Raw genomic sequence first — 27,422 nt, forward strand, 5'->3', positions numbered from 1 at the left:
CAGGTGTGATTTACAACTCAGCCAGTGACTTCCCCAGCATTTCTCTCCTCCACTCAGTGAACTTCATATCCAGGACGACCAAACGACAACAGAATTGGGGTTCAGTGGAGCAGGCACACCTCTAGTCACATTTGATGTAGCCCTGGGGGGCACATGGGCTCATGCCAAAAAAAGCTGCCGCAGCGGCAGATTGAGCCATGCCATACTCTCAGCCCGAAGAATTAAACGTGCCTTAGCTCAAAGTTTACAGCCCTCAGCAAGAATTACCCATCAGCGTTTTCTGGCCTGCGTCAGGCAGAAAATTCCACTAGACAATCCCACAATCCTTCCCAGCCCCATCGTTTGCAAGAAACCACCAGTGCTCACTCTACAGCCGGGGTCCCAGCAGCAGACACTGCAGCTCAGGTGCTTCAACCTCACCCCAAGGAGGGCTGACAGCATCCTGCCCCATGGATGTAAATCCCTTGGGATTTACAGGGAGTTTTACAAACAGTTGTTTTTTCCAACCTGGTCCCATCTGCAACTTTGCCTCCTGTAAGCAGTGAGCATGTTGAAACAGACTGGGAAGTTTGGGAACTCAGCAAGGGATTAGAAGAAATTGTTGGCATCTCTGCATGGCCGTTGTGCAATCTAGAGCCTGTCTGAAGAGCAGCTGTGTGCTGGGGCCCCAACTCAGGATAAACCCAGAATTTCAGAGGTAAAAAGCACATCACTGTAAATCTCATTTTAGCTGATCCACTGGGAAGACAGGCTGAGAGAGGTGCAGTTGTTCAACCTGGAGAAGAGAAGGCTCCAAGAAGACCTTATAGTGGCCTTCCAGTACCTGAAGGGGCTACAAGAAAGCTGGAGAGGGACATTTTAGAAGGGCAGGGAGTGATGGGATGAGGGGGAATGGCTTTAAATTGGAAGGGGGAAGATTTAGGTTAGACATTACAAAGAAATTCTTCACGATGAGGGTAGTGAGACCCTGGCCCAGGTTGCCCAGGGAAGCTGTGGCTGCCCCATCCCTGGAGGTGTTCCAGGCCAGGTGGGATGGGGCTTTGAGCAGCCTGATCCACTGAGAGGTGTCCCTGCCCATGGCAGGGGGGTTGGAACAGGATGACATTTAAGGTCCCTTCTAACCCAAACCATTCTATGATTCTGTGAGTCTATGAATCCTTTATGGATGCAAGCGGTGAAGAGAAGGCCACAAGCTATAGAACCCATTTCAAATCATGGTATTCAAGGAAGAAGCACTGAAGCCACCCACAGAGCTGCCTCTCGCACGCGGAGCAGGGGAAGGTACTGTGATGGAGCAGCAACTTGCAAAAACTGATGCCAAAATATCCACTGCAGCTTTGCAAGCAGTACACCAAATCCATCCCAAACCCCAGTGGGGGTTTTCGGAGAAGAAGGCAGGAGGTACTTGAACAGTTAAACCACTCTGGGGCACACCAGGGTCAGAGGCTGGAAAGGCTCCACACACCTGGACCTGCTGTGGTGAGAACAGGAGGGAACCCCAGGAGATTAACCAGAGTCAGTTAAGATGCAAGGGAAAGATAAGGCTAAAGAGCTCATCAAAGGTGGTTCCTGATAACCAGGGGCTTTTCTGGGGCAGAACAAAGATGTGTCATTTTGCAGACAGAGAGATGATGAAATGAAGGCAAAGGATTGAGAGGATGGAGGTGCAAGGGCAAAGTGGGCTTATGCCTTTTGTTACAGAGCAAAGCAACCTGAGAAACTCCAGCCCACAGGAACCTGGGGAGTTTGGCTTCCCTAAAGCAGCAGAGGAACAGAGATGTCCTGGGGACACGGCACGTACTTGCAGGGTTAGCTGATGTGGAGTACCAGTGAACACAGAGCTGCGTGAAAGGCAAGGCTGCTGGCAATTACTCATGAAGAGCATTTATTTCACAATACAAATGTTATAAATAGGGAAAAAGCTGTCCAGAGAAGCTCTGCTCAGACAGCAGAGGACTGCGCAGCTTTGCGTCCTCCAGCAGCTGTGACCCAGGTGCTTTACCTCCTTCTCTATTTTGCTTCCTCTTATTCTTTCAAGTGAAAGACTCAAGAGAGCAATGGGCTCTATTTATACCCCGGGAGAAGTAGTGGCTGAACGACGCACCCAGGGGCTGAAGGGCTGCATGGGACCCTTGGGAGAGGCTGCGAGGGATGGGAGTGGGGGATTTGATAGCCCTGAGTGATGCCACGGAAGTGAAGCGAGCTGGGTCAGGTCAGGGCTGCCGTTAGACGCAGCTCCTGTAACCGCTCTCTGCGTTTTCAGGCTTATCCTGCCTGACCCTCCTGCCAACGGCGTTACCGCGGGGCGGCTGGCAGTTATCTGATCCTGCACATCGCCACAGACCACAGAGCCAGGCTGGCACCTCTCTTTCCAGGTGAGAAGACGGTGATGAAGCAAGTGAGCTGGCATACAAAGACCAGTGGGATTACAGCTGTGGGACGAGGAGGATGCTAAATTCCTGGGAACGCAGAAGTCATTGTCTAGGGCTACTCTACTAAATTCTGCCTTAGGTCCTCAATACTTGAAGGCTTTCCCTGTTTCTCTGATCATTTTGTTACCAGCCTTCGATAAGGCCTTCCTCCAGCATGTTCCTCTTCTTCTCGCCTATTCAAGCCACGGGCTTTCACAGAAGCATCACACACACCCACTGACTGACCAAGACCCCGTGGAGCAACTGAGAAGTGAAAAGCTTCAAACTTCACCAGGGGTTGCATCTCTCATCTGCCTTGGAAAGAAGCAATTAAGTCATCTGTAATCAGCAGATCCAGGCTCTTGGCCCTTAGCAGCGTGCCAAGCAACCTCATTGGAAAAATTAATTTCTGTCACTTTGCTAATGGTCTTTTTCTGCCTGAGCAAAAGGAGAGTCATTAAAAACCCCTCAGCGCATAAAGCCAGGGACAATGTGTCTGGCGGGAGAACCCAGCGATTAGCGCTACTGCCAGCACCACGCAATACATCAGCGCGTGTCCTGAACGAGGCTGAGTTGTAAATCTCCGTAGTCCACTGCCAGAGTGAAGCTGTGAGATATCCCAGACACCATCGTCGATAGCAAAGCAATGCAGAACCAGTCAGGGAGACGCTCAACTCAGGGAAAAAGGGTGAGGAGAAATGGGAAAATGCATATGTGCCATGTGCAGGGGTCAGATAACTCCATGCCTAACAAAGTAAAGCAGCTTTGCTCCAGGATAATGCTTTCAAAAAGACATTAAATGGCTAAAATGTTGGCTAAGGGAGAAAAAAAAAAAAAGAAAGAGTGTTTCTAGGCTATAAGAAAAAGCTGAGCATCTGTCCTGTCTGTGGAGTCATCTCTGAGCAAAACTCTGCTAGGGGCAATGGCCGGGCAGAGCCAGGATTGACTGCAGCTTAACACCAAAGATTGTAAAGAGGGGATGGAGAAAGGAGAAGCTGGATGGACAGCGAGGGATTTCTGTGGCTGGGAAGTTAAAAAAAAAAAGGGAAACTTTTTAATCTCAGCTGCAGCATTGCGGTCTGCAAAGCGAGATACAGCAGAGTAGGAATTAACTCCTCCAAGAGATACGGTGAAAAGCTCTTGGCTTGTTTGAAGCCGACCTGATAAAGGAGTTTAGTTTCTTAAGGAGTTTATGGTGGAAATCAAGGTTGCACCTGCAAGGAGAGGGACTCAAGGCAGTGCTGGGGGCACGGTAGAAGCAGGGTGAGTAGGAGAGGTTACAGACCCTGCTATATGTCCTGGGTATGTAGTAGAACCGCAGGAAAGCCCCAATCACCCCTTCCTGACAGCTTTCCTGGGGAAAAGCAGTGCTACTGGGGGCTTACGTGCAGTCGGGGTGAAGGACACGGGCCGGGGGCCGCCGGGGTTCCCAGGAGGCAGTGGTGGCATGTTGGGAGGAGAGGACCTGGACTGTATCTTCACTTCCACGGGCGATCCGGGCATCACTGGCACCCTCTTCTCACCAGCAACTGTAGGAAGAGAAGGCAGTTGCACTTAGTGACAGTCACGGACAAGCATTTCCCCACCCAGCAGGCAAAGTACGATTGCATGAGTGAAGCTGAGAAGCAGAGGGGAGTCATGCAAGGCTCCCACGCTGCTCTGCACAGCCCCGAGCTACCGCAGGGAAGCAGCAGGATATGGCCCAATCCAGGCAGCAGCACCCAGGCTGCAGGAGGTGTCCTGAGTCATCACAGGGCAGGCTCAGGGCACCCGTATTCACCATCCCAGTCATAGAATCATAGAATAGTTTGGATTGGAAGGGACCTTAAAGATCATCCAGTTCCAACCCCCTGCCATGGGCAGTGACATCCCACTGGCTCAGGCTGCCCAAGGCCCATCCAACCTGGCCTGGAACACCTCCAGGGATAGGGCAGCCACAACTGCCCTGGGCAACCTGGGCCAGTGTCTCTCCACTCTCATAGTGAAGAAATTCTTCCTAATGCCCAATCTAAATCTGCCCCTCTCCAGTTTACAGCCATTGTCCCTCATCCTATCACTGTGAAAAGTCTCTCAACTGCATCTGAGCATAGAATCATAGAATGGTTTGGGTTGGAAGGGACCACAAAGCCCATCCAGTTCCAACTCCCCTGCCATGGGCAGGGATACCTCAAAGCCCCATCCAACCTAGCCTTGAACATCTTTGGGGATGGGGCAGCCACAACTTCCCTGGGCAACCTGGGCCAGGGCCTCCCTGCTCCCACAGAAAAACATTCCTTCCTAAGATCTCATCTCAATCTCCCCTCTTTCAGCTGAAAACCATTAAAATCTTGCCCCAAAACTCTTCCTCAAAGTATTTCTGCCTGTTTGCTTTCTTTTTCCCCCTGTGTAAGATGCCCTCACTGCCTCCCAGGGTGCCCACCCGCACCTTGCTGGTGTGCACAGCGCGGCAGTGCTGAGGGCTGCTGAGGTTTTACCCCCAGCCCGGCTCCCCAAGCAGCAAAACCATGCTCCAAAGCAGCCACTTTGGCAAACAGCTCTCTGACCAGTCTTGCATGTTTGCTTTTTAAAAAGCTCACAAATTACACGTTCCTGCCCCTCTCTCCCTTGCGCCGGAGTGGTTCTCGCCCAGTCTCCCCGTAGCTGCATGCACACAGCCTTGCGCACCCCCTGTGTTCACACTGCCCAGCCCTGAGACGGCTTCTCTGGAGGAATTACAAGCTCAGAGCCATGCAACAGGCAACCTGGTTTTTGGATGGGCGCTGGACCAGTGTGCAGGCAGCATCGGTGCGAGGTGGGCAGCAGCTGTGCCAGCAAGCAACCAAAAGGGTCACAGCATTGTAAAAGCAAGCAGACATGGGTTATTCCCTCCCTCTCTCCTGCGTGGAGTCTCTAGGATCTAATACAGCACGAGTTTGCACCGCAGGATCTTTTGCAGCATCTGAGGGTCCCTGCTGTGGACCCCAGCTCTGGTGGGACATCCCAGTCCCAGCTCAATAGTGCAGCTGCGCTCCTGGCTCCAGTGTGGCTGAAATGAGCCTCAAGGGAAACGAGAGAAAAGGAGGAAACATGTCCTTATGCGAGCCTTTGGTTTTTTTTTGGGGGGGGTGTTTTGTTAAAACCAGACAGCTTAGTAGATAAAGCCCAAGCATTCCCAAAAACACAGCTCCCATGGAAGCCAGCAGCACACTCTTAAGAATTCTGCCTGTGGTGCTGCTGGTGGCTCTGGTGCCCACCTGCTGCAGAGCTCACAACTCTGGATGATGCAAAGCAAAACTGCCCCTCCGAGAACACCGTCACCACCCCCTACTCCTCAAGCCACCCCTTGCCTCATTCCATTAGCTCACTAACGAGTCGCGACCACGCTCCAGCGTGTTCCCGTGGGTTCCCAGGGTGCCCAGATGCACCTCAACACATCTTTCACCCCTCTGGTGCTTTGGACCATGGAATCTTTGCGGCTTTTGGTGAGCAGGAAAGTCTCCTGGAGCTTCAGCCAAAGGAGTCACATCAAGCAAGCACTGCCTCTTGGCGAGGCGGCCGAAGGGGCACGGCTGAGAAACCACACGTGTACAGGGGCTTTAGGTGTCTCTATTAAGAGCCCTGATGGCTCTTTAAGCCACAGAGAAAAGGCATTAAAGCAACGCTATACTCTAATCAAATTAGATTACAATCCAATTGGTAGTCCACAGTTTTTACAAACATCTATCAGCAATAAGGAATTCAGCTCTCAAGTCCTGACCAACTGATTAAATCCCCACAAAGCAGGGAAGCGCGGAATGGATAGCAATTGTTTTCACTGAAATCCAACCACAAAAGTCTGCAACTCCTGACAACAAAAGTGCTGCTTTTGTGAGCAGTGAAGATACAAACCAGCACCCAAGCCCTTCGTGCCGCGAGCCTGGAATCTGCTCCGTGAGCCACCAGCACCTGGTTTGCCCCCACACACCCGGCACGAGCTGCCTCATTTATTTTCCTCATGGCAAGGCATCATTAATGTCAGCAAGGTAGCAAATGCAGTTCTTTATTCCTAGCATTTTTTCCTGCTTGCAGGATGATCCGTGGAAGGGGGAACAGAAATGAATATAGGCTGAAAATCCATGCTTTCAGTGCAGCTGGAATAATTGGGGTGGTGGGGCTGGAATCACTATAAAACCTGCATCCACGATAGTTCCATGACAGCAAGATTCTGTCTTTATTTAGTTGGAATCATGGAATCATTAAGACCTCTAGGATCACCCAGTCCAACTGTCAGCTCAACACCACCATGCCCACTAAACCAAAGTGCCACAACCACGCACTTTTTAAGCCCCTTCAGGGATGGAGACTCCACCACTGCCCTAGGCAGCCTCTGCCAGTGCTTCACCACTCTGTCCCCAATATCCAATCTAAACCTCCCCTGGTAGAACTTGAGGCCATCTCCTCTTGTCCTACCACTGGTTATTTGGGAGAAGCAACGCCCTACTTTCAGAAATAAAACAAAACAAGGCTTTGTTTCCATGAACGCAAGAGGGAGATACTCAAGTTGTGCAAAACTGCTGTTGATTTTAACATCTCATAACCATATCAACAGAACGTTGCAACCACTCTTCACATACATGTGGCCCAGCTCTCATATGGTTTAACACCAATGTGCCGACTCTCCCTGCCGTATCCATGCAGGAATATGATAATCCAATGAATGACAATACCTGGATGCAGGAACAGGACATCATTCGTGCTGTAGGTACCTACTGCAGCAGGTGAGTTGATCACGAGAGCAGGAGGAGACAAACCCCCGCCTTTCCTCCCACTCAAAATAAATGCAGCAAAACAGAGAACAGAGGTTGTGCATTCACTTAGAGGTTTTTCTACCACAAAACATCTGAGTTCACTCACCCAGGCAGTGAAAGGGAGCATTGCTACGTGACCCAAAGTTTTCAATCCAACTAGCACTAATTGTGCTCCTCTGCTGCTCGGTGCCAGCTGCCTGATGGTTGTCTAGGGATGGAACCTCTTTGCTCAGAATCTGGGATAATTGCAAACCCGTAAGCTCACACGCAAGAGCCACAACCTGTTTGCACACCCATCCAGGGATGTAGAGGCGAGATGTGGTTCATGCTCTTCTTAATGAGCTCTCTGCTCACCTCTATGCCTGCAGGAGTGCCAAAGAGCATCACAGCAAGCTCTTTCCTACCGCACAGCCCAAACAGCAACGTGCTGCCACCGCCTGCCCCATTTATCTCCTTCACCTCCTTCCTATGAGACTCTCCTCCCCAGGAGTATACGGGCAGCCTGGTTTTGCCATGCTCTGGAGAGAAACAGAGCATGAAAGCAATCCTTAAGGTTTCTCCTCTCTCCTCCTAAAATGCTCTTAAGGTGTATTAAGAAAGCAAAACTAATTTGGTTAATTTACAAGGGGGAGAGAAAGAGTCACGTGGAATTTATAACCCCAAAATAAAACTAGCTACTGCTGGGCTGCTGCACAAGACACCAAAACCAAAGCCCAGGAGAAACAAACACCTTTTTTTTACCCAACTGACTCCAACGACAAGCAGCAAACAGGATTGTTAAATTTAAAAGCTTCCTCTTAATGCCCGAGGGCATCCGTAATCACAGATAAAAGCGCATTTCTAAAGCTCTTCAGTTTTAGCCTAAACTCATGTATTTAATGAGAATCATGTGAGCAGACCAGACAGAGAATGAAGACTTGAGTCAGCCATGAGTTGACCTGGGTCCAAAAATGAGCCAGTGAGATGGTCCCTGGAGGACCACCACCTTCCCCATCTCCTTCTTATTTATTGGCTCACCAATAGCAACAGTTTGGCGCTGCCTCCAGGAGCGGAGAGGATGCTGAGATGCTCCTTGAAACAATGGCAAGTCACTCCACTGACAGAGTTACCTGCTAAAGAGTCAAATGCTGTAATAGATTTTTGGATGACCTTCTAAGAGGAGTAATTCTTGTCAAAGACTGAATGCTCCAAGGGTCAAAGCAGGGCAACTGCCCAAACTGGAAACATTGAGTTGTTTTCCTTCAAAAAAGGAAGGCTGAGAGAGTTGGGGTTGTTCAGCCTGGAGAAGAGAAGGCTCTGGGGAGACCTTAGAGCGGCTTCCAGGACTGAAAGGGGCTCCAGGAAAGCTGGAGAGGGGCTCTTGATCATGGAGTGCAGAGACAGGATGAGAGTGAATGGTTTTCAGCTGAAAGAGGGGAGAACGAGATGAGATCTTAGGAGGGAATGTTTTCCTAGGAGGGTGGGGAGGCCCTGGCCCAGGTTGCCCAGAGCAGTGGTGGCTGCCCCATCCCTGGAGGTGTTCAAGGCCAGGTTGGATGGGGCTTGGAGCCCCTGATCCAGTGGGAGGCATCCCTGCCCATGGCAGAGAGTGGAACTGGATGGCCTTTGAGATCACTTCCAATCCAAAATTCCTCCTTTCAAACCCTACCTGGACTTAGAAACATTCACAAGTGCTTTGTATGTCGCTATGTTTAAAGTGGTGCCTACAGGACGCAGATTGCACGTATTTCTGGCCAACACTTTCGCTGTCAAGCTGCCAAATGTCACAACTTTGCAGTGCCACACGCTCTACTCTGCACCCAGGTCCTGCAAAGGCTGCCCAAGGAAAGAGGCAGCAGTGAAGTGGCCACCTGGCTGCCTTCCCAGCCCTGAACGCACTGCGGTGCACGGGAAGACAATTCACTCAGAGTAAAACAAAACATAATTACATAGATGCTGTTTTAGTCTTGGCTTGATACAAATCATATCTTCTCCAAAAGCTGATGAAGCCTGAAGACCAGCTTTCACAGTGATCGGAGCGCAGATTTCAGATGCCACAAAGCTGCTGCCTGGGTTGGGACAGCTGTAGGTGCAGAGCAGTTTCTGTCCTACATATCCTGTGTCCCATTTAAGGAGCCCAGGTGTGCAAGAGATTACAAAGCCCCAGAGCTTTGAACACACCTGAAACCCTTCATCCCCCTGCTCTCCAGCAATGTGGTGAAGGTCCTGGTTTTATTTGCCTCTTCACACCGACTGTCGATGTGCACAGTGTTTTCTCTGCTGTTCCAGTTCTCATCCTAGTGTAACTAATTAAAAAGGAGCATATGTTAAGATTAAGTACAGCTGATGATTTTTCATTTTGGATAGGAGAAGGAGCTAAGGAGAATACCCCAGCAGAAAAACTGAGGTCTCGACTGCTCCTCATAGAAGACCTACTCCTGCATTCCAAGAGGATCAAGGCTCCAGCTCTCCCACACAGCAGCACATTTCAGAAGGGGCAGTTTCACCACCACTCACGACAGATTCATCCTATGCATTTTCTTCACAGAAGTCCTCATGAAGAACCTCATTAAATGTGCATAAAAAAGAGCCTCCTGAAGTTCAACAAGGCCAAGCACAAGGTCCTTCATCTGGGTCAGGGCAATCCCAAGCAGAAATACTGGCTGGGTGGAGAATGGATTGAAAGCAGCCCTGCAGAGAAGAACTTGGGGTGCGGGGGGATGAGTAGTTCAAAAGAAGCTGGCAAAGAGTGCCCACAGCCCAGAAAGCCAAACCGTGTCCTGGGCTGCATCCAAAGCAGTGGGATCAGCAGGGCCAGGGAGGGGGTTCTCCCTCTCTATTCCACTCTCAGGAGACCTCAGCTGGAGCCTTGTGTTCAGTTCTGGAGTCCTCAGCACAGGAAGGACATAGAGCTGATGGAGCAAGTCCAGAGGAGGCTATGGAGATGATTTGAAAGCTGGAGCACCTCCCATATGAAGGCAGGCTGAGAGAGTTTGGGTTTTTCAGCCTGGAAAGGAGAAGGCTCCAGGGAGACCTTAGAGCAGCTTCCAGTACTGAAAGGGGCTCCAGAAAAAATGGGGAGGGGCTCTGGATCAGGAAGCGCAGGGATAGGATGAGGGGGGACAGTTTGAAGCTGCAAGAAGGGAGATTGAGATGAGATCTTAGGAAGATTTTTTTTCCCTGTGAGGGTGGGGAGGCCCTGGCCCAGGTTTCCCACAGCAGTGGTGGCTGCCCCATCCCTGGAGGTGTTCCAGGCCAGGTTGGATGGGGCTTGGAGAAACCGGATCCAATGGGAGGTATCCCTGCCCATGGCCGGGGTTGGAACTGGATGGGCTTTAAGGTGCCTTCCAATCCAAACCATTCTGGGATTCTATGACTTTATGAAGTCTTCCACCCATAGTGTTTAGTACAAAGATTGTTGCTGTGACAGGTACCCTCCGAAGAGCAGCCAGCATTTACTTGTGTTGTAAACCATTTAAAGAAGCCGCTCAATTAATCTCTCCATGCCTGTGGGTTTGATAAAAAGGAAAAGGCACAAGAAAATAAAAATAGTGACAAGTTAGGGAGTATCTCAAGCACTCTGGAATTTAAATTAATCCTTAAATGCCCTTGGCAATTAGAGAATAAACTAAGCGATGAAAAAGAAATCAAAACACTGCATGAGGAAACCTGGATGTTTCTTTTTCCTGAACAACAAGATAAGGAACTGGAGAAGAGCGCCAGAAATAACCCCAAAGGGCAGACAGACACAAATGGTCTCCTCCCCATCCACTTTCCAAAGTTCAAAACACAGTTCTGAGAGATGGCAGAATAATATCAGGATGGGAGATTTATATTTATCAACAAAAAGCAGAGTGTGAACCTGTCTCGCATGCTTGCTGGGGCCACGACTCCTGGGCTGCTTCTCCCAGAGTCACGGTGGCATTTCAAAGGGGTGACCGGCAGTTATCAAGCACCCAAGGCTGGAGAGGCTCTGCTCTTTAGAAGGATGCTCAAAAGAAAGCCTTGATCCAGCTGTGATGGCAGAGCCACGAGCTTGCCAACAGCAAGGGAAGAGGGACGGAGACGCTGCTATGGTGCAGAAAACGTGGATACTTTATCTGAACTTACACCATAGCAGGGGCACAATTTAACACCGTCCAGCAACCTTTATGAGAGAGCACACGGAGTACGTGCGGCCTCTTAAAGTCTGTGCCTGGGTGTTTGGAGGGCACGTACAACATCAACATTGATACCTTCAAGCCATTCCTGACACAGGTGTAGAATTCCCCTTGATTCACTGTCATGAGACCGAAGAGGAAGGAGGAACCTGCCTGCCCTGGGAACGATTTTGTAGATCTCATTTATCAATAAGCTGCCTGGAGTCAGAACTGCTTCTCCTAAACCATTTGCCAAACTCAAGCTCTCCAGCTTTCTGTAGAAGTCAAAACGTGAAGCATATTGGAAAAACTAAGAGAAACCCACATTAAACATGAGACAGCACAGCAGAACCAGCAGGTACGCACAGGTATGGGTTTGTAGTTTGCGGGATGGAGAGGGCGAACTCAAAATCAGACTTAGTCAACAAGGCTTTGACCACTCAGTGCTTAGATTGAAAGTCTGTAAATTAATAAGTTTTTTTCAACAGACAACAACTAAACCCAAAGACTCTGTACAAGGGTTGGCTCAGTGGTTTAGAGTTTCAGCAGTGAAAGCACATAATGGGGTCATACAGAAAGGAGAGGTTCAATCAGAGATGTTTTCGACTTTCACCTACAGCACGCAGAATATGCTCATAACCTAAAAGCCACTCCTCACCTCCAAAATTCATACTTGCCTCTTGAGAGCAAAGGACAGAAAAATCATCCCAGTAGCAGCCACCAAGGGTAGGCCTAGCAGGAGAAATTCTTTGGTCAATCAGGAGCTGGTCTGAGCTTGTTCTGGAGCCACTGGACAGACAAGACACCCCAAAAAAGGATTCAGAACATCTCAAGACATCCATCAAAGCAAAAGAAATAACCCACACTCCAGATAGCTTTCCATTAGCCCTATCACCTCAAATGACCACCTGGATGAAGCTTTGAGCAACCTGATCCAGTGGGAGGTGTCCCTGCCCATGGCACGGGGCTGGAACTGGATGGGCTGTAAGCTCCTTTCCAACTATGACTCTATGACCACTCAAACTACGGGCATGAATTGTAGATCACCTACAAGTCAGCAAGACAAACCCTTCCTAGAAACAGTCCTTCGAGCCAGAGACTTGTTTCCCCACTGTTTACACGGTTAAGAGCCTCTGGTTTAAGACAAAGCATTGCAAAGCTTGTCTAAATGGATAAAGAGACCATTTGAAGGACGGAAATGAAAGAAGGACACGCCTCGGTGCCCTCTCCAGTGGCTGGCAGGACCCTGCTATAGGGTCCTCAATGGAACATCCTGGAGAGAAAGCCAGGGAAATGGCCCAAACCCATCCGTTCCAGCCTGAATGTGCCTATGATGCAAAGGACATGCCGCAGTTGGCTTGCGTCACAGGGTTCCCTGTTGATAGTCTGAATGCAAACGAAAGGCAGCATCAGTGTAACCTGACCTGATAATGTAAATAGGGTGAAACGAAATATGGTTCGCCACCTCCCCAGCTTTGGCGAATGTTTATTTTGAATAACATGCTTATCTGCTCCAACTGCTCACCATCTGTTTTCAGTCTCCACCAAGCTAATATTTTTCACATTTAGGAACTGAGAAATGGGAAGAATTACATTTAAATTTTATTAACATCTTTCTTGCGCTCTAAGGTTGCCTTTCCCTCCCCTTGATGGCTCTGAGCCATCTGTAGAGCACCTCTGCAGCTCTCCAAGGCATGCAGATGAGAGGTTATCTACATGCAAAGCAAGAACATCATTACTCAGACTTCCTGAAGACGCTGTTTATTGTGACTTCACTGCAATCCCTCCATCACCTGCTCCCAAGCTTCCCATAAGCTCAAACTGAAATCCCATTATCAAGGAAAGAGCCAATCTTTTATCTTTTTGCAGCATCACTGCATCAAAAAGCGATGGAAGAGGAAGACTGAAGATAAGCATTGGAAACAAGGCAGCCTTAGGAAAAAAAAAAAAAAAAGTATGATTGGCTTAGTTGCAGTTTGGTGGAGAGGGAGATATTAAAAGGTTTGCAGTCAAGTTTATGGTTCTTTACAAATATTGACATTTATTTGCTTGTAGGGTGGTTTCCAGGGTTCTCTCTTTGCTTAAGTCAATAAATGATAATTACAACCTGAACTGAGAGATACAAGTATGTCACATCAACAGATCAGCCCCAAATGTTGGTCAGCGGAGGTGCTTCTCTATGCTCCTCCTTCCACGCCAAAGCATGGAGTTGGCTAAGGCGACACTATGACACCCATTGCAGTGGGTAACTCTGGTTACTGTATGGATCCTTCCTCCACTTAATGTGACCAGCCTACTTTTACCCTGTTTAGCTTGGTTTTATTGCACATAGAATCATAGCATGGTTTGGGTTGGAAGGGATCTCAAAGCCCATCCAGATTCAACCCTGTGCCATGGGCAGGGACACCTCCCACTAGATCTGGTTGCTCAAAGACGCATCCATCCTGGCCATGAACACCTCCAGAGATGAGTCAGCCACCACTGCTCTGGGCAACCTGGGCCAGGGCCTCTCCACCCTCATCATGAAGAATTTCTTCCTAATTTCTAATCTAAATCTTCCCCTTCCAATTTAGAGCCATCCCCCCTCCTCCTATCTGGGCTCCTGAGCTGTAAAATGCTGTGGGAGTGGAGAGGACTCGGCATCTCGCAGGAGAGCCTCGCATCACACAGGAGGGAGCTGCTGAGCCTGGGATAGGCATTTTATAAATCAAAAATAAATGCGTGTATCTCCATTGCCATCTATTCCTCTCCCACACACAGCTGTTTCACTTTAAATCTCAATTCAATGTGAAACTCAGATAGGAGAACTTGAAAGAGCAAAGTATGTTATCGCTCGCAACCAGTCCAGAAAGCAGTTAATAAGAGAAATAAGATTAATAATTTATTCCTGAAGGCAGACTGCAGATCTTTATCTGCCTTGCCCTTCAGTGAGTTTTATAAAAACCTATTAACGTGCCTGGCTGTACAAACTCATCAGTAGCACAGGTTGGACTTCACAACAGTTCTCTTGCTCTTACCCAGACCGGCTCTGCCCCAGCCTTGGCTGTGTCAGACCCATCAGCAAAAACCCACCCCCACGGCATCCTGGCCTCCTTCCTTACGTCTAGATTCCTCTTGGTCCACGGACTCGCACCAGGGCCAGCAGCGCAAAACCATGGATGCAGGATCCATCCCACGAACTATCACATCCAACAGCCCCCGGAGCAGGGTATAAATCAAACCCACTAAAATTCTGGTTGTCTTGCTTCTTCAAGAACAGAAACCACTTTGGTGTGGTATCCCCACCCTCCTGCTCTCTTTTCCATGAAGAAATTAGGGAACAGTTACTCAGACTGAATGGTTTGGGTTGGAAGGGACCTCAAAGTCCATTCAGTCCCACCCCCTGCCATGGGCAGGGACACCTCCCACTGGATCCAGTTGCTCCAAGCCCCATCCAACCTGGCCTGGAACACCTCCAGGGATGGCGCAGCCACCACTGCTCTGGGTAATCTGTGCCAGTGCCTTCCAATCCTCACATTTCTTCTTAAGATCGCATCTCAATCACCCCTCTTTCAGCCTAAAACCATTCCCTATTGTCCTCTCCCTGCCCTCCCTGATCCAGAGCCCCTCCCCAGCTCTCCTGGAGCCCATTTCAGCACTGGAAGCTGCTCTAAGGTCTCCCCACAGCCGTCTCTTCTCCAGGTTGAGCAACCCCAACTCCAAGCCTACAGAGCAGCCGGTATTTCGGTTTTTATGATGGGAAGTCCTCTGGGAATCAGTAAGAGCGCTCCTCCCTCCCCAAACCACCCCCCGCCCCCGGTTGCTCAGACCTCTTTGGCCGGGATTATAACCCAGGAGACTGGGCAGCTGTGTCCGAGCAAAGCCAGGGATGCTCACTCATTCCTTTGATCAGCTGCTGCTAAACCATTTCGGTAATGTTCTCACTATTACAGTGTTCCATTCAAAGTTACAGAACCAAGACTTCTTTTTTTGTTTTTTTTTCAATCACCCACCACTGTTACAATATTAAGCAATATTTACTCCTCCGCACTATTTACTTATCAGGCTAAAGCGCTCCGAATGAGAAATGAAAGCAGTTCCGGATATCAAACAGGCAATTATCACAATCATGGAAAAATTAGTTCTTAAAAGTCTCAGCCTGCTGCACCGCTCTCCAAATCCTCTGACTCCGAGTGAAACAACGGTGGCGGGAGCAAACTTTCCAGATGGGAACATCTGTCTCTCATTTGCCGCAGGGAAGAAAACACTTGGAAGATTAATAGTTCCCAAGGCCGGTGAAGCCCAGACACAACACGTACAAAAGGGACAGCCTTTAGAAAGAGACTCAGAGCAACAGCTCGCTATCAAAGATGGGTTTATTCAGGATTATTTTGTGGGATTTATACATACAGAGAGGTGTTATGGCAGGGAAAAAAGGAACCTGAGTTTCACTGATAGTAAATGCCTATGTAATGTCTATAAATGTATGTAGATGTCTACATGAAAAGCAAGAGTTGAGTTAACCACGCTCATATAAATGATATACAGTATTTCGGCTACTTTGAGACATGAAAAGGTACTAAAAATGTTGGCTTTAAGTCGTTACCCCGCCAAGGTCTGAAATCGCAACAGCAGCAATGGCACAGTTGGGCTGAATCGCCCCTCTACTGTCCAGAGAGTACAAAGAAACCAGACCCATCAGAAATCCGCACTGCGGGACATGCTAACCCAGCATCCCCAGCAAGGCTCAACCACAAAGTCCATGCCTCTTATCAGTATCTTCTAACCTCTGCCGCAGGTCAGGGATTGCGCTTAGCAAGGCAGGCAGGCGCTCCCGGCCGGGCTCCATCCTCTGCGCTTCAACACCAAAGCTCTGTCACCGCTCCACACCCAGCACTGCCACATCACAGCGTTCCTCCCCATTTCCAGCATTCCTTGGCAGCGCTATTGGATTGTAGAGGTACCCATTAAAGTAATTCAAATTCTTCTTATTTCTAATAAGTTCTTGATAAGAAGAACTTATTTCTAATAAGAAATGAGTTCTTGATGTCTGTTCAATACCCACTGGTTTCAGCTGGTGTAAGCGCTCTCTGAAGAGCACCAGCCTGTGGCACAGGGCAACGGCAGCACTAAATGCAGGTAATGCTGAAAGAGGACCCAAGTGTTGAAAAGAAGAAAACTTCAGAATGGACACAACAGTCTTTCATAGAATCCCAGAATGGTTTGGGTTGGAGGTGACCCTAAAGCCCATCCAGTTCCAACCCCTCTGCCATGGGCTGGGACACCCCCCACTGGATCCAGTTGCTCCAAGCCCCATCCAACCTGGCCTGGAACACCTCCAGGGATGGGGCAGCCACCACTGCTCTGGGCAGCCTGGGCCAGGGCCTCCCCACCCTCACAGGAAAATATTTCTTCCTAAGATCTTATCTCAATTTCCCCTCTTTCAGTTTCAAACTGTCCCTCCTCATCCTATCCCTGTACTTCCTGATCCAGAGCCCCTCCCCAGCTTTCCTGGAGCCCCTTTCAGTACTGGAAGCGGCTCTAAGGTCTCCCCAGAGCCTTTAAAACTTTAGAATTTGGCAAGCACTGGTTTTAAACCAAAGTTGTGCTAAAGTCTAAGGTATAAAGAAAACAATTTGTTACCCCCAATCCCATAGGTTGTCTAGAAGAACAACGGAGCACTTTAATTTTGGGAGTGGAAACATTCTTTTCTTACTGCTTAGGCCAAATGCTGGAGAGGAAATAAATCTGCACCTGTAAAATTTTGGACAACTCAAAAGGGGGAAAACACAGTGACACAAACTCTAACTTTTGAAAGCCTTTTCCACCTTAAACAGAGGCTTTGAGACAGCCTTTAGGATATGATTTTATCTACTCCTCATAAATCCTTTTAAAACTTGGATTGCTGGCTGTCTAACAAGCAGCTCCACCCTTCTCCTGCTCTCCAGATGAAACACATACATACTAAGCTCCATTTTGTTACCATCCTCTCCAACCCAGCAGTATTGGAAAAGCAGTGGTAGAGCCCAGGGAGCGATGTCCAATTGGCATCCTCTTATTACTAATTAGGTCAGAGGGGCTCTCCACAGCTAGTAAGGATCAATAGACAATGAATCCACCGATTTAAAGGGCTTTGGAGAAGTGGAGATACTGCAGCAGACTCCAAGGAATGTCTCCACCTCAGCTGGAGGAGCCCAGGCCACCGTCACAGCTCCCCATGGAGAAGCCAACGAGGGGCCACCACTGTTCCAGCCCTTGCTGGGCTGCTCTGGTCACAGGCATGGGTTTGGAGGAGCCTTGGGGAGGCTGCAAGGTTGACTCACCCAAGGGAAGCATTCATGGATGGGTTTGGCCGCCGTGCATCTTCTCTACAGCACAACCTGCACAAGAGCCTCTCACACAGACACTGCAACTCAAGGTGTCCGAGCAGACACATCAGCTATGCTTGCTGCTTAAAATCCATTAGAGAGACCTCAACAGAAAAGGTTTAGGTCACAGATTCAATCATTACCACTCAACAAATTCCATTTAAAAGCCTGGGACCCCACGCTTCCTCGCCTGCCCTACTTTATTCTTTAAAAAACCAGTTCAGAAACGCAAAAAGCACTTCAAGCAGCAGCAGCAGAGCTGTAATTTTGCAGCACCGGAGCCCCCAGTGCTGCACAGCAAGGCCACAGCTATGATGCTACAGCAGCATTCACGGCCAACAGACCCCCCTTCTCCTTGCCTGCAAAAAGCTCAGGTGAGAGCTGCGAGTCTGGCTTTCCCATGGCTTCCCCAGGGAAAATGTATTTCCCACCTAAGCTCCTTCTCAGGTGATTTTCTCCGGGTCCTGCAGCTTCCATGCTGCAAGCCTCATTCATTCCTGGCAGCTGGGAAAGAAAAAGTGATGGTCTATTCTGACAAACGTGGCTAGCGACCTTCCTTTTCACCACCTGGTGTTTTATATCCCAGCTATTAGTTTCAATAGGAAAAATAAAAGATGTGGAAGAGGATTTTCTAGCCAATTCCGCAAGAAATTTAGCAGATGTTGAGAAAGACACAGTTTCTGGGTCAGCACAATGCGCCCCTTGGCTTAAAGGCTTCCCAGCAGTGGCTCCTCTCTGCTCCCTGCAGAAGGAATCCCTGCTTGTTTAGAAGCAATCATTTAGAATCACAGAATCTTTTAGGTTGGAAAAGATCTTTAAGATCATCGAGTCCAACTCTTAACTTCCAACTGCCAACTCCACCTCTAAACCATGTCCCTAGGTGCCCACATCAACATGTCTTTTCAGCATGTCCAGGGATGGGGACTCCACCACTTCTACCTGAGTTCCAGTGCTTCATAACCCTTTCAGTGAAGAAAGTTTTCTTTGAGAAAAGCATCACATCAAGCAGGGGCCATTTCACTTGCTCGTGCATTTTTAACCCCTGCCTCCAAGTAGCTAAATGATGGTCTGAAGCCATCTAGTGTCACAGAGCTCAGATCTCAACACCATGGCTCCGGCGGCTTCGAGTCCTGCTCATCTCTGCACCTCTGCTCCCTGTTAGCTTCTGGGCAGCAGTGTGATCACATCCAGCACCAGCTCCTACCGGGATGTGTACTGATCCTTTGGTGTGGACAGAATCTTCCCACAGATTAAGAAGATTTTTTTGACCAATAGGTCTGCTCTCCAGCATGACATGGGTGAACTTCTTAACGAGGAAGCTTTGGGGATCAAACCTGCAGATTTTCTGCCGGATTCAAAACCACCACAAATTCTCCTTAAAATCATGTAGTAACTGAAGATTTAAGAACTTGAAACCTGGTTGCTAAAGATGTACAGGAGGAGGTTTAAATCAGAAGCTTCAAAACAACAATTTAAGAATGCACCTCTGTCCCAGCCCTGCTTCTCCCAAGCCCTGCTGCTTGACAATTTGGTTCTCACCATTAGACATCAACCTAAAAAACCCGCCAACATCAACCTCAAAATAAATAGTCAGTACTGAGCAAATCTGGATTTCTTACAGCACCATGAACACTGCTGAGCAGAGGATCTGAAGCAAAGGAGAAATGGTCCAGCAGATCTGGTGTCCAAGGGGTGAGGGCATCCAGTGAGGAGAAGGTGCTTAAACTGAGTAATACAGAAACCAAGATAAAAAAGCCTGTGCATACAAGACAGACCCAAAGTGGCGGCAGCAGCAGCTCAAGCACCACTACCAGAAAATGCCAGTTAAAACTAACCAAAGCCATTTCTTAAAGAAGTGAGATGATCTCAAGGCAGAGCACCACATTTAATCCATTACAATCAATTAGAGCACAGAGCAAGACACAATGAATACCAAGGACACCCTAAGCTTCACCCAAAAGCCTAAATTAAACTAGAAAAAGACAGAACACTTTGTTAAGCACAAAACAGATACAAGTCCTGATCACTTGGAGAAGGAAGCAGTCCAGAAGCTCACAGACAGCTCTACCACAAACCCAAAATGAAGCAATCCAGGAAGGACACAGTAAAATAATCCCACCTTGGGTTCCTGAAATCACATCATTTGCTCTCTTTTCCAAGCATAGAGTCCAACAGAGTTTCCCTTCTCTGGATGGAGGCTGACGAGGGCTGAAGTTCCACCAAGCTGTAACCAGAACTGGGCAAGATGTCCTTGAAACCTAGGAGGAACTTGAGAAGTCTTTTCCATCCTTGTTATTTATAACACCCTACAAGTGCCAAAGTCCAAACGGAGGACCACAAGCGGTCGTCACCTCACAGCCTGCTGTGGCTTCTCTACTGCAGCCCTTGCACCGATGCTGGCAGTGCTGCACATGCCAACACCTATCCTGCCATCCCATCAGTGTACCTAAGGTAGCCAAGACTTGCTAATCGTGCCATAACTCACACTGGCTCTCTTTAGAGTCTCAATCACTTGGGCGCTAAGTACAATGACTGCTGCCCAGCTAATATCCACTCCCGATCGATGGTGCACACAGGAGCCCTGCCAAGATGACAATTCTGCCTCTTAAGAACACTCCTCACATCACTACACAAATAGCTCTTCTTCTCCCCAAACCTGATCAGCACATTGCAAGCTGGAAGCACAAGAACAATGACCTCAGGGATGGCGTTTAGAGGCGTTTGGGAGCCTGATGATGTAGATGGGTGCCCACACACCTCCAGGAGCAGGGCCACTGGTGTGATGCTGGAGCACCACAAGCCAGTTTCTCCTGCAGACCCCAGGCATGGAGAGATGGAATGGACAAAGAGCCATTAAAGCTTACTACTTCTTGGTCTCTTCAGGGAAAGAACCCAGCAGAGATGGATGCACAGCAGGGACTGTGTCTGCTGTGCCTCCTTCCTCTCTCTCTCTCATAGGCAGTAGAGATGGAGATTTTCCATGGAGAACCTCTGGAGATGCAGTGATGCGCAGGGCCCACAGGGTGAAGGTGTTGGCTCAGCTGCTGATGCACTTGCTTTCAAAGCATCATGCTGCAAGACGGCACAGAAAAGACTTCCAAACACATCCTTCTCAGGGTTGCCCTAAACTGGTCACCAGTAACCTGCATTAGCCTGCTCACCATCAGCCAGAGCCCAAGGCAAAGGACAAAGACTAGGTTAACCAACAAGTGCAACCACCAAAACTGTGAGACCAGGAAACAGAGAGCCCACCCTGCAAACAAAAAAAAAAACCCAGCCCAACCCCAAGTTTGTTTTAAACTGCTCTTTTCCTGCCCTGGACACAGCAAAGCCTGGGACACAGTGCCTATAAATTTCCTCTAATGATGCTGCAGCCAGGCAGAGACCCATCTGTGCCCGGGCACAGGTGAGATTTCCCACTATCATGTAAGTGCAGGCTGCCTTTCAATTACACTCACCAGCCCATTAGGCAAATTAGATTTGCATACGAGAAGATAACTAGAAAGTCAAGAAATAGGCCCTGAAGTAAAATACGTTTTACAACCTACACGTCCCTGGGAAGATGTGGGCAGTAAGTTTGCTTAGGGCTATGTTAGATGTCCATGCTCTTTAGGCTTCTGCTCTTCTTGCCAGTGTGGTTTTGAGGACAGTCTTCACCACACAGAACTGAAGCCAGACAAAGACATCTGCCTACCCTACAGCCCTACCTCCCTAAAAATATGTCCGTTTTCACAGGATCGTGCATCAGCTTCAGGTTCTGATTTGCCGTATGCTTGAGAGTGGATTAAAATATTACTGGCCCAGAGAATCTAAATTGAGACCCACCTGGGTGTAGGACCCACTGACCTACAGAATTATTCCCAGCACCCCAAGAAGGTGCCCTGGCGGATGCTGCCCTGTGGTGTGGGATTACAGTGGTGTCCAGTGTCACTGAGGGCATTCTTGTGGATGGAAGAGTCCTGCTCAGGTGATCCTGAAGAATTAATCTGTCCACACATCCTTTTTTTTTTCCTCTCCTCGGCAAGTGTATGCAAAACAGAGACAACCTAACTCATCTCCCAGAATCCAGATGGCACTTGCAAACCTTGTCTGTGTATCAAATGTTGTTTTTTAGATCAAGTGTCCCTGGTTGACAACACAGAACTTCACGATGCTATCTTTAGAGAGGCTTCTCTGCAAAGAAACACCCTTGGAGCATACGTTACAGGGAATATGCTAATATGTCAGGGTGTTTTCAGCGGACACAAATGCCTCTGTTTCTGGAGCTCAGATACCCCAGAACAAGCTGAGCCTGGCTGAAGGCAGAGGGTCACCCAGCTCCCCTTTAACACCAGGCTGCTACAGAAAAGGGAGAGAAAAGTGGATGTACACCACAGGAGAGACACCAGACAAGCCCATGGCCAAGTCTAGTCACAAACAGGAATTACGTCTCCCAAAACCCCTATTAAACGAGTTAGAGTAGTTGCAAACATACAACAAGATCTGAGAGCTTTCATTCCTTCATTTCTCCAACAGGTTTAGAGATTCGTACTCTCCTTTCCTGTTCACTTAAATGCAAGCGGCTGATAATAAACCAATGTTTTCTTCCTCAAAGTCTTCATTTCCTCCTCCAGATTTCACGTAAAGATAAAAGCAGCACATGCACCTCTTTCTTTTTTTTTTTAAGCAGCCAATTAATAACGAACAAAACTCTACAAAACTTTCAGTTTCACACATTTCCGAGACTGCAATATTACCCTCAACAAAAAGTTAATCTTAGTAGTTAAAAATAACACCACCTCCTCAAAATCCCCACCACCCTGAGCTGGTTTCTGTGCTCCTCAGCTCCAAGAATCGTTACCTGCACGTGGAAAAACCCCTGACCTGTATAGACTCCAACAAAGAAGGAAAACTGCTTTCCCAAAGCCAGAAGACGACAAACGAGGCTGTAGAGGCAGCCACAGCTCATCCCCAGGATCAGAAGATGCCACCACCAGCAGCGAGGTGGCTGAAATAGCCCCTCGCACCCGCTGCTGAAAAGAACATTTCAGCGCAGCGACATCAGGTAAAGCAGCTTCTTTGGAAAAAAAGAAAGTGATCCAGGAGGTAGCGCCTTCCATATTGCAGGCGCTCACAGTAAACACCATATGGTCTGTTAATTTAATTAGGGAGAAGAAACCCCCTAAGTTTGAGATTTGACTTTGAAGGGTTTGAAACAAGGATGAGGACAATCGCTTAAGATTCTCTCTCAGGTTGCTGTGCCAGCATCTCCCACCCCTCTGACCTGATTTAGCTGGTGCCTCTCCCCACGCTGCGCAGCACCTCTGTGGGGCTGGGTTTTATAGAAGTCTGCTACCAAACGTGTACAACCTACAGCCCTGCATGTCTGCTTCCCAAGAAGACATGGGTGCTCCACACCCGGATGGATTGGTATCAGGAAGGAGGGCCGCGCAGTAAATAACCTGAGGACTTCAGCCAAACCCATCTTCTCAGAGGTAATTTTCATTTTAAACCATAATTTAAACCATAATTTTCATTTTAAACCTCTGAGGAGCAGCTGAGGGACCAGGGGCAGTTTAGTCTGGAGGAGGCTAAGGGGAGATCTCATCGCTCTCTGCAGCTCCCTGAAAGGAAGGTGTAGCAAGGTGGGTGCTGGGCTCTTCTCCCAAGTAACAAGTGATAAGATGAGAGGAAACGGCCTCAAGTTGCACCAAGGAAGGCTTAGATTAGATGTTAGGAAATATTTCTTTACTGAAAGACTGGTGAAGCACTGGCAGAGGCCATCCAGGGAAATGGTGGAGTCTCAAAACCTGGAGGTGTTTAGAAAAACGCGTAGATGTGGCACTTGGGGACACGGTTTAGTAGGCATAGTGGTGTTGGGTTGATGGTTGGACTTTATGATCTTTTCCAGTCTTAATGATTCTAAGACCTCAAGGTGGAGATCAACCTGACAACTGCCAAAGAATGAAGGCTGAGACAAAGTCTCAAGGCAAGTCCGCTTCCCACCTGAAAGTCAGTTTGCATTCTTGAGGTCAACCAGCTGAGCCTCAGTCATTCCCAAGGACTTGCATACCCGGGCAAAGACTCACTGCCGCATCTACTGCCAGACTGGCAAAAGGGACTCTGCCCAAAGGGGTTGTGTTATCCAAATAAAAAGTCATTCTGGTTTGAACATGTCTTCCATCCCGTGCTCTGAGTAGAGGAGCACAGCGAGGACCAGAGGTTTACATAACTGTGTCTGTACTGCAACCAGAGACTACAGAACCACCACCACACTGGAGCACCCTGACAGGTCTCAGCATGACCTGCCTGGGGCTGTGCAGTACCTCTCCAGTAGGGAACAAGACAAACCCCGTGGAAGTGGCTGTGGCACCATCAAGAACACAAAGACACAAACCCTACTGTTTACCCATGAAATCACCTCATAAGCCATAACGGCTGAGGCTTACAGGACCTTGACGGGTTTTCATCTTCAAGCAGCCTGCTCAGGCCCAGGCAGCAGCATGCAACACCTCAGCTGTGGTACTTTGAGGACCATCACTGCCCAGCAAGCTGCTCTGTTGAGGAGCCATCAGCACAAACCTTGTCAGCTCCAATAGTACAGCATAACCAAATCCTTCTGGAGGACCCAGCATGTCTTAAGTGAAACCCAACGCTTCTCCATAGAGGTATATATTCCAACCAACTGACCTCCAGACTCAGTCAGGGCGTTGTCACCCAAGTTGCTGGGACAGAAGCAGAGGAAAGCTATGCCTGATGCCTCTACCACAGAGACAAGCTGCCACTCTCTTCTATTCCTGTCTAGCACGAAGTACGTCAGGACTGCATGGGCTGGTCCCCTCCTCATGGGACATGACCCACTGGTACTCCTCACTGGAGATGCTCTGTACACCCACAGGAACAGGTCCATTTTCCAGCCTTAGGAAGGGTATCAAGAGATGCTCCCCTAGCTCTACTGTTATTGACTACAGCACATCTCACCTCAAGGCAAACCCAGGCTGCTCCACACCACTCTGCCACTGGGAAACCCTGAAGACATTACTGAGAGTTTGGGGTTTCATGCAACCTACTGTCCTGCGGATGAATCGTACCAGGAAAAAAACCCAAATCTCATTGTTCCTAGAATTCTGGGCCCCTCGCTACAAGAAGGATGTTGAGGTCCTGGAGCGAGTCCAGAGAAGAGCAACGAAGCTGAGGAAGGGGCTGGAGAACAAGACTTACAAGGAGTGGCTGAGAGAGCTGGGGTTGTTTAGCCTGGAGAAGAGGAGGCTGAGGGGAGACCTTATTGCTCTCTACAACTACCTGACAGGAGGGTGCAGAGAGGAGGGTGCTGGGCTCTTCTCCCCAGTGACAGGGGACAGGACAAGGGGGAATGGTCTCAAGCTGTGCCAGGGGAGGGTCAGACTGGATATCAGGAAAACATTTGCACAGCAAGGGTCATTGGGCACTGGCAGAGGCTGCCCAGGGAGGGCGTGGAGTCAGTTTCCCTGGAGGGATTTAAAACACAGGTAGATGAGGTGCTCAGGGATGTGGTTTAGTGGCAGGTAGGAATGGTTGGACTCAATGATCCAAGAGGTCTTTTCCAACCTGGTGATTCTATGATTCTATGTGGTGATGCCGTTTGGCATGTAGTGTCCTCGTCTCCTCTTAGCAGCTGAGAACGCCCACAAATCAACAACCAACTTGCTCAATTATTTTTCCCCTTTCCATCCAGACACAGGTAGTGAGCAGCACGTCTGGTCAATAGCTTCCCACGTCCTAGTGCAAAACCCACCCCCATAACCAAACAGCTAAAGCCCAGCACGCTTCTTCCTGCGAGCCAGAAATCCTCCTCTCAGGACACCGCAAAGATTTAATTTACTACCAGTTGCCCTCAGGTTATTTTACATTTATGGGGCAGGGGCTGAAAAAGGAAGAAAGGAATGAGAGGGTGTAATTAGCTTTGCTTGTAAAACGTTCATCCCAGTTGTAATGGCAACTGGAGACTATCAGGGGCTTAATAGATTTCAGGGTTTTGTTCCTAGTGGGCGCTGAAGTGTCTGTGTGGGCTGGGGAGATAAAAATAGGGGAAAAAATATATTAAAGAAAAAAAAAAATCAATAAGTGGATCCTACTTCTCGCCACAACCCCATATGGAAGTAATCAAGCACAAGGGTGGCAGCTGGGGCCAATAACAGTCACCTGCAGTTGAGGGACGTGGGGGTTTTGGATGGGTTTTTAATGCTAATTTCCTGGAGAAACAATGAGGGAGCGGGCGCGGAGCGGCAGCCGAGGGCGGATGAATAGGGACCAGCCGGAACAATGGCTGCACCTGGTGCCGGGAGCAGCGGCACAGAGCCGGCACACGGCAACAGCGCACGGCACATCTGTTCCTCGCACAATAACCCACTCCCCCAGTGCTCCGCCAGCATCCTAAGTAATACCGGGTCTTTAAACATTCACAGCTTGCTGTGGAGCAACAGGTTCGAGCTGTGTCAGGGCCATAGTGTGCTGCTCCTCCTCCTCTTCTTCTCATTTGGGGTGAGCTCAGTGATGGTTATCAACACTTCTGGGGCTTTCTTGTTGGTTTTTTTGGTGAAGGAGATGCCGTTGAAAAAGATGGCTATACAGCATCCCACCATCAGGCTGTGGTGTTCCATTGCCGGAAGGAAAACGGACCCTTGGCTTTGTAGTTTCCATGGGACCAGAGAGTAACCAACCGTCCTGGTTCTTCTACATGGTCTTCTGCCCACTTGTGACTCTCATCCTTTAACATTCCTGCTGCCAGAAGTGCACCAAGGAAATTCAATAGATGTTATTCTAAAATCTTAAGCTTGGCTTATAGGCATGCCACTGCCCAGTCCAATAAAAGGCATGACAGTTACACTTTAAAATGATTTGAAACCTCTGAAATCGCTATTGTCCTTTTGGACATAAGCTGCTGACACACCAAGCAGTTTTAAGGTCAAGGTCTTGCCTCAGAAAATTGCTTGCAAACCCAAGAACTGAACCTAGGCCTCTCCATGCTGCACTTCAACTGCAGGACCATCATTCAGCAGTTCTTCTCAGCTTCTGCTCTCGCTCTAAACAAAGGTTTTTCCAGCCGTTCCCTGAACGCTGCATGAATTAAGACCATGTCCATCATAAAAATAAAAGTTGAATAGGCTCCCAGTGACCTGCATTGATGCTACCCCCAGGGACCACTCTGGAGTGTCTGTCGAAACACATTTCATACCTAGCTTTTAACAAGCAATCGGATATGGAAATAGTCACTTGATGCTAGGATAAAGGCAAGTTTATAATCTAGCCCAGAACAAGTATTGATAAATCAGCTCTTATTACGGCAAAAAACCCAACAGACAACAGCTTACACCCCTCTCCTGTTCAGATTGCAGAAACAGCCAACGTCGCCTTAAATCTGCCACATATGCCCAAATCCTCAAATGACTTTATTCAGCTACCCAGCCATACTACAAACATCGCAAACGCACGTCAAACAAATCCTGGTTTTTGTCCAAATCCTAAGAAAACAGAGCTGGAAGAAACAAGAGGCCACCTGGCTCGCCCATCCCATAACCGAGGGAGAGCACTGCCTCCTGCAAAACACAGCCAACGGCTACTGCGTCTATGGGTCCGTTTAGGGATCGAAATGCTGGTTGCGTTGAAAACTCAGCTCCTGAAGGCAAACCATGCTCTCTTCTCTCTCGTCCCCCGGTGATAACCTCTACAAACCAAAACTCACCGCAAGCGAAGCGTGACAAAGCCCTGCAACGCAACACTATAATAATCTGAGACTCGTACTCGATCTGACAGACAAGGCGG

At 48.7% G+C, this 27,422-nt stretch overlaps 1 protein-coding gene across 5 annotated transcripts in view; it reads right to left on the reverse strand.

Annotated features, from left to right (window-relative positions):
• CBFA2T2 (CBFA2/RUNX1 partner transcriptional co-repressor 2) overlaps positions 1-27,422 on the reverse strand; it is a 73,104-nt gene that overhangs the window by 16,928 nt on the left and 28,754 nt on the right. For all 5 annotated transcript variants that reach the window (XM_054081571.1, XM_054081570.1, XM_054081573.1 and 2 more), the window contains one exon: positions 3,797-3,940. In XM_054081571.1, the coding sequence (XP_053937546.1) occupies positions 3,797-3,940 (144 nt within the window). The remainder of the gene's footprint in view (positions 1-3,796; positions 3,941-27,422) is intronic.

Source organism: Cuculus canorus, chromosome 16 (genome assembly GCF_017976375.1).
Source record: "Cuculus canorus isolate bCucCan1 chromosome 16, bCucCan1.pri, whole genome shotgun sequence".
NCBI lineage: Eukaryota > Metazoa > Chordata > Aves > Cuculiformes > Cuculidae > Cuculus > Cuculus canorus.